This window comes from Podarcis vaucheri (genome assembly GCF_965113315.1).
Source record: "Podarcis vaucheri genome assembly, chromosome: 7".
Lineage (NCBI taxonomy): Eukaryota > Metazoa > Chordata > Lepidosauria > Squamata > Lacertidae > Podarcis > Podarcis vaucheri.
The window spans coordinates 43,719,493-43,736,942 of NC_138765.1; the positions used below are offsets into that span (position 1 = coordinate 43,719,493).

The 17,450-nt window shown below is 47.5% G+C and overlaps 1 protein-coding gene across 1 annotated transcript in view; it reads left to right on the forward strand.

Annotated features, from left to right (window-relative positions):
* The first annotated feature begins 9,563 nt into the window (after positions 1-9,563).
* Positions 9,564-17,450, forward strand: part of SLC12A4 (solute carrier family 12 member 4) — a 66,299-nt gene continuing 58,412 nt past the window's right edge. The window contains exon 1 of the mRNA XM_082232281.1: positions 9,564-9,842. Coding sequence (XP_082088407.1) covers positions 9,689-9,842 — 154 coding nt within the window. The 5' untranslated portion in view covers positions 9,564-9,688. The remainder of the gene's footprint in view (positions 9,843-17,450) is intronic.

Here is a 17,450-nt window from a genome sequence, read left to right on the forward strand (position 1 = left end):
TTGTTTGGGAGTGAGCTTCATGAAACTCAATGGGACTTGTGTACATTATGCTGCCAATCATCCTGATTAACTTCAGTTGGATCAGAACCTTTGGTTCCAGGACCTCTGACCCTCCAGGGGTTACTGGACTACAGATCCCATTATCTTTGTCCATTGGCCATGTTGGCTTGGGCTGATGGAGTCCAGCATCACCTGGAAGTATAACTTCCCACCCCACTTAGTCTCATGGACAAAACTTGGCACTTTCCACATATTCTCCTGCAAGTTCCAAACATCTCAGATGCCTACTCCACAGTAACTCAGAGCAGGGCTTTCGGTGTGGCTGCCCCTATTCTGTGAAATATCATTCCTGTCAAAATACGACAGAAGCCTACCTTCTTCACTTTCTGGAAACAGAAAGATATTTTTCTTCTAACCGGCTTTCCCAACTGCATAAATGGATCTTTGCCATTAGTGCCTGTTCTGAAGGGTTTTCGTTATGTTTTAAACATATGTTTTTGTGTTTTCAACTGCTGCGACGATTGTATAGAAGGTAATAAATAAATTAACAATATTTATTTATTTTTATTATTAAAAACAACCACGTGCACGTTGGTATGAAGCACAGGGCTTAAATTCTCTGAACAACTTTGCTTTTTAAAAAAACACTTGGCTGAAAATTTTAGAAAGGCAGTAACATGTAAAGGATCAAATGTCTGACTTGGGTCCAGCAGTTTTGTTTTACTTTAAGGGTGGGGAACCTCTAGCCAAGAGCCAAATCTGTCCAGCCCTTTTCCCCAGACTTCAAACCACACTGGTCCTGCTGTGTCTCCTCTTAAGTAACCTGACCTGACTGGTGGATGGATGCATTCAGATTCTTGAGTGACTACTGTGTGCACCACCCCCGCTAGTTAATTCTATGTGACACCCACCCCAAGATACAGAGGAGACAAGGTGCGCACACCCACATTTCTGAGGGAATAGTATGAAAAGTTGGATCTGTTAGTATTAATCTAAGCCACAAAGAGCTGAAGCAGCAGTTCCTTAGGACCTAAGAGATCCCTGTTGTTTGATGTCCAAACAACTCGCTAAACCATCGTAGATCTGACTTCACTAACTGGTTAACATCTCTAAGGGACGGGAGCAGCCAAGGTGGGTCATCTCACAGATAATAATAATAATAATTTATTTATACCCCACCCATCTTCCTGGGTTTTCCCAGCCACTCTGGGTGGCTTCCAACAAAGTATTAAAATACAATAGTCTGTTAAACATTAAAAACAGGGGTACCTGCACAATTTGCTGCTTAACTTTCTTTCTAGGAGGACTAGATACTTCTTTTAAAAAACAACAAACAAACAGAAAGCTTTAAGCCTGTGGATCCTTGCGATCATGCACAACTGCCCCAAGTGCACCTTTATAATCTGATCATGAACAAATTTCAGACACACTCAGAAAAGACATTAGACTTGGTGTGCAGGACCAGAAGTGCCTCTTATTCCACTAGCTGCCTGCAAATATTGCCCACCATCTGGAATATTTCAAGGGACAGAGGGAGGATGTTTGCTGGCCAGACCAGTACACTTTGCTGCCCAAAGCGAATCTCAGGTGGCAATTTCCCCTTTCAGAAAAAGGAAGCCGGGCTCATCATTGGAGCAACAGAAGAATGTGAGCTTGGCTTTGAAGTCTGCCTTGACCCTCATTTGTTGGGCTGCAGAGCCCTCTTGTGTCTTTATGCGGTCCCTGCAAGCGTCTCATACCCCCCACCCTTCACCCAACCCCCTTTTTTTGTTTTAGAGGCTTTTTAGTTTAGTGTAAGCCAGAGGTTGGACACCTGTTGGGCACCCTCCAGGTGATGATGGACTCCAGTTTCCAGCATCCCATGCTGAAAAAGGCTGGTGGGAGCTGAGTCACGCATCATCTGAAAGGTTCTCCATCCCTGGCTAAAACCTGCCTTACAAACAGGTGATTCAAGGCTGGGCGAATTCAGTGCCCCCTGCCTTCAGCACCAGTCAGACAGCTCCAGAGGGACACTAGCCTTCTGTAGAAGAAGGGAAATGCCGAATCAGATACCTTTTTTTAATATAAAAAAACAAATAATGGGTACAAAAGAGTACAGAAGTTGAGTAAGGACATGAAGGGAATACTTGCTTCCACCATGGCCTGAGTGAGCTCCAGCTTCCCAGCCCCAATCTCTTGCCCCTGAGGCCCTCAGGGAGAAGAGGAAGCAGGGGAAGAGTTGCAGGAAGGCGCAAAGGTGGAAGAGATGCTCCCAGAGAGAGCCGGGCCATTGGAATCTCCTTTGTCCCCTCTCCCACTGTCTCCAAGACAAAGAGTGGCTGAAAGCAACAGGACCAGCTGGAGCTGCTGTGCAGAAGAAACTGCCAGCTGCTTGCACACACTATGTCTGAAGGAGGGGTTTAAATGTGCTGGTGGAGGTGTGATTACACTGTTACTCTGGCTCAGAGCACAAGTCTCAAGGAGGTGCCTAGCTAGATACTTAGCAGGAGTGGTGCATGTAATTCTTGCACCACAGGCACTGATGTAATTGCATACTTTGACAATGAAGAACTAAACTTGCAATTGCATGTCCTCATTGGAGGCTGGGTGTGCTCAGGACATATACACATTTTTGCAAGTCACTTTTTCCTAATATAATCCATTTATGTAAGTTATTTTCACTAATGGGCTGTTTTAAATGGTTTTTAATGTTGTTTTGATGTTGCATCCCACCCTGGGACATTACAGTGAAAAGCAGGTAATAAAACAACAACAACATGACACACATTTTACACACACTTTAATATACCATATGCATTATGGTACAAAATACTTGCTTGGATAACTGGATTGCAAAATTTGGAGAGATGTGAACTTTGAAGGATGGCTGTGTTTCCATCTGTGTATTGTTTTAGAAAGTGCAAATTGAGTAGATTCGCCTTTAAATGTGAAGTGAATCAAATTTATCTCCCATTCCTAATTTGTTTTAACTGTGGCTTTGCATTATCCGTGAACTCAGCATCTTTTCCTAACCACAGTTTCTTTAGGAACCTCACTGTAGATGCTCACCAAACTACAAAGTCATAAGGCAAGAGCAGCTGGAAGACAAGACAAGCTTTAGAGAAAGAAGCCATGGTTTGTTTGGACATTTGTGGGACAACTCGTGTTTGACTCGTGGTTTGCTAAATAACATGTGGCTTAAATAAACCATGGTTTAGTGTTATGCATGAACCAGCCCACTGTCAAATCATTAAAGCATTACTGCCTGGCAATGTCTGTCCACAGCCTCCAGCAGGGAAGCTACCTAATCCTTTTAACTGAAAGGGCCAGAGAATGAACTTGGAGCCGTATGGGGAAAGGCTGTGGCTCAATGGTAGCTTTGCATGCAGACAGTTCCAAGTTCAATCCCGGGCACCTCCAGGCAGAGCTAGGAGAGTCCTCTGCCTGAAACCCTGGAGAGGTGTTAAATGGTCTGACTCCGTATCAGGCAGCTTCCTATGATTCTTAAAACAATAGCTCTACCACTGAGCTATTGTCCCTCCCCAAAGGAGATTGATTTACCTTCTAGTGATTTAACTAATTTGACATGGAAAAACAAACACTGCTTCTTGTCCATCTCTGCTCAGCCTTTGAAAGAAGCAATCAAATAAACAATCTAAACAAACTTCTGAAAGTTTCCTCTTGGTACTAAGTCTTAAGAGAATGCATCAGCGCACTGCTCAGCCTTAACCAAGATTGCTTTTTATCAGTGAATCAGACCAGGCTTATCCTGACTGCCTACCACTTCAAAGCATGCAGCACCAATTGCATTTTAGCCTTTACAGTTTAATCCTACATACCCTGGGCTCAAGGAAAATAAAGCAAAAGTCTTGTTTGCTTGTAATGGAAGCCATATCAGTGCCATTGTCTTTCCTTAAAAAAATGAAAAAGCAGGATGATATACTCTCTAGAGCATGGAGTGAGTAGAGGAGACACCTCTGGGGAAGGGGGGGGGAGGAATTCTGCATTCCTTTCATATCACTTGTTATCTAAGCATTTATTCTGATTTATTTGCAAGGGAGGTTAAGCAATATTGTGTCAAGCTATTTTTATACTTTGCAAGCAATTTTCTTGGTCACCTTCCTTATCAGAAAAAAAGAACCACCACTTTTTAAAAGTGAGTTTGTTGGAAAAGATCACCAAATCTAGTTCAACTACACAACCTGAATTTGTCTGTATGCAATTGAATCCCACCTGCAAAATAGCAATAGTTTGGAAGAAGCCCCTTTCTCTAACATGAAAATATCAGACACAAACACAACAAACTTCTGCTTATAGCCACCTGGTCAAACACAATAAGAAGAACATAAGAACCACCTGCTGGATCAGGCCAGTGCCCACCTAGTGGCTGACCCAATGTCTATGGGAAGACCTCAAGCAGGAGCTGAGCACAAAAGCCCTTTCTCCCCTCCTGCGGTTTCCAGTAGCTGGTATTCAGAATACAGTGGTACCCCGCAAGACGAACGCCTCGCGAGACGAAAAACTCGCAAAATGAAAGTTTTTTTCGTTTTCGAGTTGCCTCGCAAGACGAATTTCCCTATGGGCTTGCTTCGCAAAACGAAGCTTGCCCCGGGGACAGCGGGTCTTCTCTTTTGAAGCAAGGGGCGGCGGGGAGATCGCTTCTCCCCACCGCCCCTTGCTTCAAAAGAGGTCCGGGGGCAGCGGGAAGCGCTTCCCGCTGCCCCCGGACCTCTTTTGAAGCAAGGGGCTGCGGGGAGATCGCTTCTCCCGGTGCTCCGAAGCGGGGTGGGGGGCGGGAACACCTGCCCCAGCCGCCGGGCTTCGTAGCGCTGCTGCGAAGCTGGGCAGGGGGGCGGGAACACCTGCCCCAGCCACCCCGCTTTGGAACGCTGCTCCGAAGCGGGGTGGGGGGGGCGGGAACACCTGCCCCAGCCGCCGGGCTTCGTAGCGCTGCTGCGAAGCCGGGCAGGGGGCGGGAACACCTGCCCCAGCCACCCCGCTTCGGAACGCTGCTCCGAAGCGGGGTGCGGGGGCGGGAACACCTGCCCCAGCCGCCGGGCTTCGTAGCGCTGCTGCGAAGCCGGGCGGGGGGGCGGGAACACCTGCCCCAGCCGCCGGGCTTCGTAGCGCTGCTGCGAAGCCGGGCGGGGGGCGGGAACACCTGCCCCAGCCACCCCGCTTCGGAACGCTGCTCCGAAGCGGGGTGGGGGGCGGGAACACCTGCCCCAGCCGCCGGGCTTCGTAGCGCTGCTGCGAAGCCGGGCGGGGGGCGGGAACACCTGCCCCAGCCGCCGGGCTTTGTAGCGCTGCTGCGAAGCCGGGGGGGCGGGAACACCTTCTGAAGGCGGGCGGGGGGCGAAAGTCTTTGTCCCCCCTGCCTGCCTTCCCAGGGGCTTTTAAATCGCCCCGGACAGCGGATAAGTCCTCTGCTGTCCCGGGGCGATTTTAAAATGCCGCCCGCCAGCATTTTAAGATCCCCCGGACAGCGGAGAAGTCCTCCGCTGTCCCAGGGTTTTTAAAAATGCTGGGGGTGGGAAGAAAAGCCCTTGTCCGTCCCCCCAGCCTTCAGAAGAGGTCCGGGGACAGACTGGTCTGAAGGCGGTTTCCCTAGGAACGCATTAATTGATTTTCAATGCATTCCTATGGGAAACCGTGCATCGCAAGACGAAAAAACCGCAAGACGAAGAGACTTGCGGAACGAATTAATTTCGTCTTGTGAGGCACCACTGTACTAACCACAGAGGCAAAGCATAGCCATCATGGCTAGCCCTTTCCTCCATGAATTTGTGTAAGCCAGACATGTCCAACCGGTGGACCGCAATCGACAGGTAGATCCCCTGGTGCACGTGGTTGATCGCAGGATCCTTATCAATCGCTGTCTTAGAGAAACGTCGCAATGAATGTTTCTGCCCCCCGCCCCGCTCTGTTCCTCCGTTGCGTCTAGTGGGCAGAGTTTGGTGTTTCCTCATTGCAATCTGGAGCACGGTGATTGACTTTAGCGCTGGTCTTTCCAAAAAGCTCAACAATTCTGGTGAATCCTCAATGACAATGGGTAGATCACTGCCAGTTTTTTTACACTGGGAGTAGATCGCAGTCTCTTGGGAGTTGGACAGGCCTGGTCTAAGCCTCTTTTAAAAGTCAGCCAATTTGGTGACCCTCACAATCTCCTGTGGGAGCAAGTTCCAAGTTTATACGCTGTGTGTGAAGAAGTATATTCTTTCTTCTGTCCTGAATCTTCCAATAGGCAGCTTCGTTGGGTGTCTGCAGGTTCTAGTGCTATGAGGGAGGGAGAAAAAACTTTTCTATATCCACAATACACCAGACATTTTAAATGAACACCACAAAACGGCAAATATTTAATTTTCCAGAAGCACTGTTTTCCCACAGAGTCCCTTTGTCTACAACCACATTTCAGAGAAGCAAACAAGAAAAGAATGTTCCCCTCCTTTGTAAAGTGTACCTAATCCCAAAAATTGTTACATTCGTGGACAAGTTCACTGGTGACTTATAGCACCATTCGGTGTATGTTTACACAGAAGTAAGTCTCCCCGAGTCCAGTGACACTTGCCCTAAACTGAGCGTGCATAAGAATGGATCTTAGGCTGCATAAATACACCATACATTTAAAGCACCCCACCCCCCAAAGAATCCTGGGAACTGCAGCTTGTTAAGGATGCTGGGAATTGTAGCTCTATGAGGGGTAAACTACAGTTCCCAGGATTCCTTAGAAATAAATTTAACAGTGAATAATCTTAGACCTGTGCGATTGGGGATTATATAAATTTACTTCGTCTGATATACAGTATCTCATTTTCATATTTGAAGCTTAATTTCTAAAATTTACCAAGAGCCTCCCTTTAAACAAGTGGGCTAGTTATCAGTCCTCTGTCCATTTTATCTGGTCTCTGCAAGCCCTAAGCTATAATCCAAGTGTGGTAACTTTTAACCGGTTTCACTTGTAAAGAGAATAAAATGGCAAGTCAAATGTTGCAAGGCATTCCAGCTTCACAAGAGACCTAGTAAGCCATGGAGCAGGCATGTCCAAAGTCTGTTTGGGGGGCCTAATTCGCTTGCCAGTTGATTTAATCCGGCCCCTGTGGAAGTTTATTTCCCAGGGTAAGATCTTTCAAAAAGCTCAACAACTTCAATCCAATAAAAAGCTCAACAACTTTGGTTGGCCCTCACACATGTTCACTTCATCAAATCTGGCCCTCTTTGAAAAAAGTTTGGACACCCCTGCCATGGAGCAAAGGCGAGATGGGGAGATTGGGAGCTTGGCAGAATAGAAAGAGGAGCTGTGTTTCGGGGGGCATGGGTTGAGGAAGTGGGTGTGATATGAATCCTTGCCTGAATGGAAGATAAAAAGAGATGTGTAAGTATGAAGAAACTGCCCTCGTGAGGAGGTGTTGCCACCACAAGCAAGTGGGCAGGAGGCAGGGAGGCAGGCGCAGCACCCAGGTCCAAATCTGCCAGCCCTCCCAGATTGTCGCTTGAGGCAGCTGCCTCAGAAAGGCTCGTATTAGTGCCAGCTGTGTGGCTGGGGCTGATGGGAGTTGGAGTTCAGTAACATATGAAGGGCCACAAGGTGTGCCAAATCCAGCCGTATGGATGGGCCTTAAAAGTCTCCCTCACCATTCCAATTTTCCTGGAGAATTTGCACAACAAATTTTCACAGACAAAAACAGGACTGTTTCTCTAGGATTTCTATTCACGAGCCAAGGGTCATTGCAGAAGTTCAACTTGGCTGCTTCAGTGACTTCACAATACAGCACAAAGTCTCTACCACCTAAAAAAGGATCATCTTGACTTCTCTCACTCAAAATTTATTACGGGGCGCAATGAGTCAAATTCAATGTTAACGAAGACCCAAAAATAAAAGCCGCCGTCACACTTCTGGGAAGAGGAAGCCCTAATGAAAAGGAAACACATTATTTGTTCCAGGACAATGAAGGGCAAAATTAGACTGAATGTCAAATGTGATTAAGTGTTTGCCTGGAGGCGCTTTTTTGTGGCTGTTACTTCTGAAAGATGTTTTTTAAGTGTCGTTGAAATTACTGTGTGGGAGGGGATAGCCTCTCACCACTATTTCCTTTGAAAGCGCTCCATAAAGAATAACGTAAATGTCCCTTATCAACTTGCAGTACAGTACTTGGAAGGCTGGGAGCTGAATGTGGGATCCAAGGGACAGCCCCCCCCACCTGCCTGAAGTGCTCTTGACTAGTATGTCCTTGAACTGTGTCTTAACCTGGAGACCTGACCCACACAGGGCCTCAGCCAATTAGATTTGAGAGTGATCAGGCAGAAACAAGTGACTTGCAAAAGATTATAAAAGTGATTAAATGCAGGATGGCAAACAGATGCAGTGAGTAGATGCAGCACAAGCGAAAGAAAGCTTGTACTCCTCCCTTAGTAGTGGTTGCTACTCTCACGACTAGGAGCATGCAACATGTCTAAGAAAACTCCTGCCCTAGAGCGGTGTCTGCTACGCCTTGGAAACCTGCATAATTACTAAGTGATGTGCACAATCTTTACACTTAATAAATCTACTTACTTTACAGAATTACTGCAAGTATTGCTCAGACAATGTATTCTAGGAAGTCTGCTGCAACCCATCACTTAAAATTTCTTCAGTGGTGGCTGTCGCCCTTTGGGCCTGGTGGAGTACAAAGCAAGGTCAGTGGTAGGTGGAGTCAAAGCTAATGCCAGGCAAAGCCGGAGCCCATGACAGGCAGCGCCAACTAAGGCAAGATTTGACCCACTCTCCACCCTGCTGAGTTCTAATAGGGGAACACGGAGACTAAAGGAGGAGGCAGCTGATGGTGACGGTTATCCTCTGGACAGGTCATAAGTTGTAAGTCCGGCAGGTTTGGGGGAATCAAGACTAAGGTTGGTGGGACAGCACCTCCTTTCCCCTAATGGACCAGCCTCCACTGAATTCTTTTTAGACCAGGCTCTCCCAATCTGGTGCCTCCCAGATGTTTTCGACTACAGCTCCCATCAGCCCCAGCAAGCACTGGCTGGGGCTGATGGGAGTTGTAGTCAAAAACATCTTGTGTGTTGGGGGGGGTACTAGTTAAGACTCTGGACTTAATGGTCTTTCTGGGCCCCTCTTCAGCTGGTAAAGTGCATTATTTCAAAATGTGGCAAGCCAGCCGTGCTGTATTTGGGGGGCTCAGCCTCCTACACATCCTACTGCCAATGGTCGCAGCTGGTCGGAGGAGGAATCCGACAACATCTAGACGGCCACAGGTTCACACCCCTCATCCCCACGCCAAGCACTTCTATATATGCTCTTTGCTTGTGGGATCTTTGCCTCTCGTTGAGTGGTCGCGGGCTGGCAGATGGGGTCCTGGCCCCCTTTCTCTTCCGTTTCCCGCAACCGTGCTCCTCCTCTCTGCCCCTCACTCATCCCCCGACAGCGTTTTGCTGGGGGAAACAGACCCCACCCCCGGGGGCGTGGTGAATGCCCCCCCCCCCCCGTGATCCCAGCTTCTTTTTTTGCAGCCTGGAGGGGGGAATGGGTGGAGTCGACGAGCCGGGTTTCCTGAGAGGAAGTGACCCAAGGCTGCTGGAATGCCAGCCTGGCCCCGCGGCGGGTGCTGCTGCTGCTGCGCGCCTCTTGCTCTCCCCGCTGCGCACCGCCTGCTCCTGAGAAGCCCCACCGGAGGCAGAGGCGGAGGGAGAGGTGGGCCGCGGCGTGGGCGAGACGATGCCGCACTTCACCGTCGTGCCGGTGGAGGACAAGCATCGGACGGACTACGACAACTTGGAAGGACTCAGCTGGGTGGATTACAGCGAGCCCGGCGACGGGGCGCGCCGCGCTTCCCACCAGCGCGATGCCTACGACACGGTCAGCTCCGACGGTGAGTGGAGGGAAAGTTGGGCCGACGGCTGCAAAGTTGGCTGGCGTGTTGTGGGTGTGTGCGTGGCGGCGGCGGCGGCCTCTCCCTCCCCTTCCCTCCAGTCGCCTTTCTCTCTCTCTCTCTCTCTCTCTCTCTCTCTTTCTAGATATCGCTTTTGTGTCCCGTTACTTCTGGTGGGAGGGAGCAGGTGGAGCTCGTGGAGAAAAGGTCCCTGAGCATGCGAAGAGTTCCAGAGCCGCTCTCCACTAAGGCTGAGAAGAGAGGCATTTCTCAGGGCGTGTGCAGAGTAACGGAGGAGGGGTGTCTCTGAGCATGTGGAGAGTGGTGGGGGCGGCTCCGCCTTGTGTTCTCAGCTCTTCAGCGACTGCCGGGAAGGGAACTGCAGTGTGGGGCTCTTCAGGTGTTTCTGGATTCCTGATAGGCATTGGCAGTCCAAAAACATCTGTTCCTGATCCCTGCGGAGGAGAAAATGTGTGTCTCGTGAGTGTGTGCAGAACGGCAGTGAGGTGCCTTTGCCTTGTAGCTAACTCACAGGTCTAATCTGTGCCATTGTGGTTGTTTAGTCGCGTCCGACTCTTTGTAATCCCATGGACCAGAGCATGCCAGGCACTCCTGTCTTCAATCTGTGCCATACAGACCCTTTTTCTTTTGACCACCCTGGACAATTGGGCATCATCAGCAAACTTGACCTCCCTCGCTGCTCACTCTTCATGCTAGGTTGTTTATGATCAAGTTAAGAAGGCTATTATTTTTAGCATTAGACTTTTAGACCACTCTTCATCCTACAATCTCAGGGCATTGTAGAAACAACAGAAGACAAATGACAAAGGGGCATGTTCAGAGAGGGGCAGTAAGGATGGTGAGTGGCCTGGAAATCAGGTCCTATGAGGAAGGATTGGAAAAGCTGCGTATGTTCAGCCTAGCTCAGAGAAGGTCTAGAGCAGGGTTTCCCAAACTTGGGCCCTCAGCTGTTTTTGAACTGCAGTTCCCATCATCCTGACCACTGGTCTTGCTAGCTAGGGATGATGGGAGTTGTAGTCCAAAAACACTGGTCTAGAGGAAGGCATGATAGCTGTCCTTGAATATCTGAAGAGTTGTTTTGTGCATATGCTGGAACAGGCTGATTCCCTGTAGCTCCAGGATGCACTAGATGGACTTTAGACCTGATGCGGCAGGGCTTCTTGTAATGCTCTTATCTGCTGTGGTTAATAGATATCTGCTGGTAGACATATGCTTGGCAGAAGGCTAGGTTTGGCAGGAAAGTGACAGGATGAAAAAGCCAATTAAATATTTGTACCTTCCAAGAGGGGAGGAGTTTTAGCTCATGCAACTTAATGCTGAGCTTAATGCTGTGACAAGTGACCTCCCACTTCCACACACCTGTGTCAAAGCAGGTTTGGCCCTCCAGACGTTGTTGGACTCCACCCGGCCATATAAAATCATGCTTTGGGTGGACCTGGTCTTATAAATATTGAAGTAAATAAAATGTGCCTATTATATCTGTATCCTGTTCTTCCCCTCTTCCCTATCCAGGATGCCCAGAGTGGTGTTCTCTTGCAACACTGAGGTAGGCATAGTGAAACACTGTAGGGGAGGCTAGGCCACTTCGTAGCTTTCTAGACAACCAGGGATCTGAACCCTGGTTTCTCATTTCCAGTGTAGTTTAACAACCAGTCACTCTTCCCAGGGAACTCTGAGGGGATTGTAGCTCTGTGGGGGGATCAGTAGTCTCCTAACAATTCTCAGTATCCTTAACAAACTACAGTTCCCTGGATTCTATGGGGGAAGCCATGACTGTTTATAGTGCTATGATGCTGCTCTAAATGCGTAGGGCAGATGGGGCCTTATTTCCAGACCAAACAGAATCTGGCATCTATCTTTCTTGAAATGAAGCACTGATCTGATGGGCTATGCAGTTCCTTTCTGTCTGCTCTTCTTTACTATACAGTTCCGTTAATCTGTAATGTTCCACAGAGTTTCACTCCTTAAAATGAAGAACAGCTGGGATGTGTACAAATATGAGAAACAAAAGCTTCAATCCTAAAAACACCAGAGAGTCAGCCTCTTTGAACGCTCAGTGGGACTTACCGTATGTTTTGTGGAAATACTTCCCAGGTTAAAAAAAAAAAAAAGCCAAGGGAACTGCTAACTATTTTGGAGACTCCTAAATCTAAAAAGGCCCTGTGTATGCCAGAGGGGTTTTTTTTTCTAAAGTTCCTCCCCACTCCCTCATTCTTCTGATTCTTCCTTCTCCATGGAAATAGCCAAAAGGCTCAAAGTGCTTTCACCCACCCTGCCACTTCAATTCACATTTTCATGAATAGGGAGCCTGTTGATGTTGGGGTGGAAGAGCCATGTTAGTCATAAGGCCTCAGCCCTTTTTTCAGATGCCTTAGGACAGTGTTTCCCAACCTTTTTTGGGCAAAGGCACACTTGTTTCATGAAAAAAATCTCGAGGCACACCACCATGCCAGATGGGGAAAGGTCACTTTTTACTTATGTAAAAAAAATAAAAAAATAGTAACAGCATAGAAGGTAATGGTTAGGCTAGCATCCCTCTTCCAAATATGCTAGGTTTTTATTTGCAGGGACTGTTCTACATGGGAAAGCATTCAGCACTGTCATTCTCCCATCTGCCATCTGAATTGGTACTATTCTGGGTCAACTTACTCTGCTGCATGTGTAGATGAAAATGGCACCAAGTGTGGGGGAGGGGGCAGAACAGGTTTCAGATACAGGATATTAAGCATACACGTACTTCAGATTGAACTGGTTGCTTGCTTTGCAAGTTTTCATTTCCCAAATGACTGCCTTGGCAAGCGCAATACCTACCAGGCTCAACGCCGGTCTCGCGCTGCCGCTTCCCGCGCTCTCAAGGACCCGGGAGGAGGAAGGCGTGAAGGGAATCCCGAAGGTGCGAAAACCTCGCGCATGCGCAGGCCTTCCGCCTGCGACAGCCCAGTAGGCCGGCCGAAGCGAGCGGCGATGGGATGTGGGAGGGAGCTCGCTCGCCGCCCCGCGTGTGCCTATGTGGGGCACGTTACAGCCCCGTGACGTCAGCACCAGGCAGGCAGACGGCGAGAGCCCCGCGCTGGGCGGCCTCTCCTCGTCGTCGCCGCCCCGCCTCTCGCCGCCCGACTCGCCCACCTCCCTCCCATGGCACACCAGGCAACGTCTCGCGGCACACTAGTGTGCCGCGGAACACCGGTTGGGAAACACTGCCTTAGGAAATGATCTCAAGAACTCTCCCCTAATAGGGTGGCACTGTCTTATTACAGGGAAATGCAATGGAATGGTTACAGCTGTCTTCTCCACCCTGATGTCCTCCGAGTCCATTGACCATGCTGGTTAGAGCTGATGAAAGTTGTAGTCCAAAGCATTCAGAGGACCGCAAGGGTGGTGAAGGTTGGTTTTATATGACCAGAGTTACTATCTTAATCATTGGGAGTCAGAAGGAAATGCTTTCTTGTTTCAGACACCTGTTTAAAATGGTCATTTTGGGTATGCATTGATTTAAATGTAATGCAGCCCCAGGGAGTCATCATGACGTGCATCTTCTGCAACCAAACCAATCATGGTTCAGAGTAGGGTTCAGGAGTGGAGCTGCTTTGATTGATTTAATTGGCTAATGATATTCACCTAAAGTCGGGTGTGAGAGAGCTTATTGCTCAGTCCTCTAGGCTGCTCAGCTGATGTAAATCAGGCTTGCAGGATCTATGTTGTAGTCTTTTACTAGGACACCAGGGGCCACCAATCAGAACCAGGTGCAAAATGAGTCCAGTTAGCGTACGTGGGGCCATGCAGTGGAGTGACCTGTGTTTAGAGCAGCGATGTCTAATGGGCAGAATGAGGGTAAGAACTTAATCTTGTAACCCTTGATCTGGATAGCCTTTTGTACTGGGTATTGCAGTGGCACAGGGGGTTAGAATGTTGAGATGGGGATTTGGGTTCAGATTTTCCCACATGGCCATGAAGTTTGTTGTGTGAGCATTGGTCTGCAAAACACTCAAAGCCTAACCTACCTCAACAGGTGTTTTTTAAAAAAATCGGTTTTATTGCAAAGCATATATTGTAAATCTGTTTGAGACTTTTTAGTATGAAGTAATATCCAAGTCTAATACTATTGCAAATTGTTTTAGGACATTGTATTATATTGTGGGAACCAATTTATCAGTTCAATAAACTAAACTCAGGGTTGTGGTCAGCTAAGTCCTACACAGAGTAGTAGACCCAGTAAAAATAACCATCCAAGTTAGTTGTTTCCATTGGCTTTTCTGGGTCTATTCTGAGCAGGACTGTTGTTGAGTACCAAAGTAACCAGTCAGTCAGTCAGTCATTCAAGGTGGAGCTATAAGGAGAACCATGCACGCTGCCTTAGGAAGATAGGAAGCTGCCTTACACTGAATGAGACCATTGGTCCATCTAGCTCCATATTGTCTACACTGATTGGCAGTGGCTCCCCAGAGTTTCAGACAGGAGCTTCTCCCAGCTCTGCCTGGAGATGCTGGGGATTGAACCTGCAACCTTCTGAACTGTGGTCCTTCCTACAGTCTTAAGCTCCTTGGAAGAGTAAGTGTAATAATTTATTTATTTTTAAAGAAATGCTTGGGGTTATATCTAAAGGTTGTCCATAAGCTTCAATTTATGCAGGACTCTCTGCCACTGGTCTTCTGGCAGTCTTAGCTCAACTCAGCTGGTTTCTTATTTAGCTTGGTGCCGTCAGACATTTGGTTTGGATGCCGATCAGCAGAACATAAGTGTGCCCATTTGCTGAAGCTTGGGCGGTGGTAGCCTTTTCAACAATTACTTGGTAAACTGCAAAATTGGAAGCATTTAGTCGAAGGCTGCTCACTACAGGCCTAGTGAGCGGCTATTTTAATGGGTGGAGGAAACATCAGGGAACTGCTGCAGCTTGTTTTTGAAAGTCAGGCTGTCCAGGATTTTTTAAAAAGCAACAATGACAGATCATGTTTTAAAAGCACTTGTGTTAAATTCTGAGGCTGCAGAAGGGTTGGCAATTCTAAAAATATATATTTAGTTATTTGTTGTTTTTATTTTTCCTGTGCTCAAGATTTCAGCCTGTGATGCTGCAAGTTCCTGTTCAGATTTATATGAACATTTGCATTACACAACTTAAGGGTCCACAACATCCTGATGGAGTCCTGTTATTCATTTGTTTGAATAATAATATGGATTTTGCATTTTAAGAAAGTGGGGACTCTGGTGCTAAAGAGAGTGGCTTGGATCTGATGGAGCCCTTCAGCAAACAGAAATGGAAGGACATGGAGCATTTTCAATTATTCCTTCTGTGCCACCACCGGGTGCTGATTTGAAGGGTTCACCCAGTCCTTGGGAGCAGAGAAGTGGGAGTCAAGGGCCCCTTGTTCCCTGAATGGAACTCTGAAACTACCCCATTGACTTAAATGCTGAGGTCTGTGTTGTAGATAATAGAACTGTTTAACCAAGTGCTTTCTCTTTTGTTGACATAAACTTGTGATTCTCTGTTCTTTAAAGTTTAAACTCTCTAATCTCCGGCTGCTGTTTGCTTTTCCTCTTGTGGTCATTCCTGCACTTAGTCCTGCAGAGGTAGAGGGCTTTAAAATACCTAGATTAGACAGAGAGCAGGAATGAGATATAAAACCGCTGTGTAAATAACTTGGGGCGTGATCTTGTAGTGGTGTTCAGCAGGTCAGATATGGAAGTTTGACAGATCTGCAAACACTCAATGCATTGCATTGGCATATTTGCCAGTGATGGCCACGCCAGGCAATCACACCCCATTCATGCCTTGTAGGGCTCTTTGCCTTTCACCATCGTTTATGCACAATGGGTTATTATTTCATAATTTATTTCAGTTGCAGAATTTTCTTGTTGCAGAATTCCAAAAGCAAGCCAAGACCTAGGTTGCTGTTGGAGCTTCTAGTGTCCTGTACCAAGGACTGTATCCAGATAAGTTCCACTTAAAGTAGACCCACTGATTTCATTAGTTTCAATGGGTCCTACTCTGAGTAGAACTAATATTGGGTACAACCCCAGATTTTCATTTTTTCTTTAAAGTAGGACCTGGGATACCAGGGTTCAGATCCCTACTCCCTACCCAGAAGCTTACTGGGTGGCCTTGGGCCAGTCACTGCCTCTCAGTCTAACCCACCTCACAGGGCTGTTGTGAGGATAAACTGGAGAGGGAGGGAACCATGTGCGGCCACCTTCAGCTCCTTGGAGTAAATGTGGGATAGTAAAGGGACCCCTGACCATTAGGTCCAGTCGTGGCTGCTCATCTCGCTTTATTGGCCGAGGGAGCCGATGTACAGCTTCCAGGTCATGTGGCCAGCATGAATAAGCCGCTTCTGGCAAACCAGAGCAGCACACGGAAATGCCGTTTACCTTCCCGCCGGAGCGGTGCCTATTTATCTACTTGCACTTTGACATGCTTTCGAACTGCTAGGTTGGCAGGAGCTGGGACTGAGCAACAGCAGCACACCCCGTCGCAGGGATTCGAACCGCTGACCTTCTGATTGGCAAGTCCTAAGCTCTGTGGTTTAACGCACAGCGCCATCCATGTTAGAAATGTAATAAATCAGCCCATTGCTGCAGAGGCCATGGGGCAACAGAAGAAGTATAGGTAAGATTGGCTGTAGGGTCCCCTGCAACTAGAGTGACCCAGTGTCACTGAAATGTTTGCATGTACGTATGTGCCATGTCATTGTTGTCACATATGTACAGCAGTAGTTGGGTACACATAGGTTCCTGATGCTATGAACAATATTTTTGACCAGTGAGAAGGCAAACAGGCCTAAATGTATGTCAGGCACATCCATGGATGTTCTCCAGTAGTAGATCCAACAGCAAACTAAAAGTGTGTGTGGGGGGGGGTTTTGGGGGGGAGAACACTTCATTTTCAGTCCCTGCATTAGTTGCAAAGTTTATTTATTCATTTGTTCATTTATATCCTGCCCTTCCTCCCAAAGGAGTTTACTGGAAAACCTTGGGCCAGCCACTGCCTGCCTTCTTTATTCTACCTCAAAGACTTGTTGTGATGATAAAATGGAAAGAATCTCATATTTGTTAACGTGAGGTCTTTGAAGATATTTTGGAATGCAGAAATGTGATGAACAAAATTATAAACGATACCAGATAAGAGTTTGGGTGGGAGGGGAAGCGAAGAAGAAGAAGAAGAAGAAGAAGAAGAAGAAGAAGAAGAAGAAGAAGAAGAAGAAGAAGAAGCAGCAGCAGCAGCAGCAGCAGCAGCTGCTATTTTTTCTGTGGGAATTTGTTTATTTAATTATTGCATTTATACCCTACCTTTCCTCCAAGAAGCTCGAAGTGGTGTGCATCAGAGTTCTCTTCCTCCCCCATTTTATCCTCACAACAAGAACACTGTAAGGAAGGTTAGGCTGCAAGATGGCGACTGGCCCAAGGTCACCTGGGATTTGAACCCCTGTATCCCAGGCCTAGTTCAACACACCCTAACCAATGATACTTGACTCTTACCCACCTTTCACTATAATAAGGTCTTAGGGCAAGTTGCAATGAAATAATAATACAATACTAAGACAGTACTAAGACAATTGCAATGGTTATGTGTCCAAAGAAAAACCATTGCTGTGG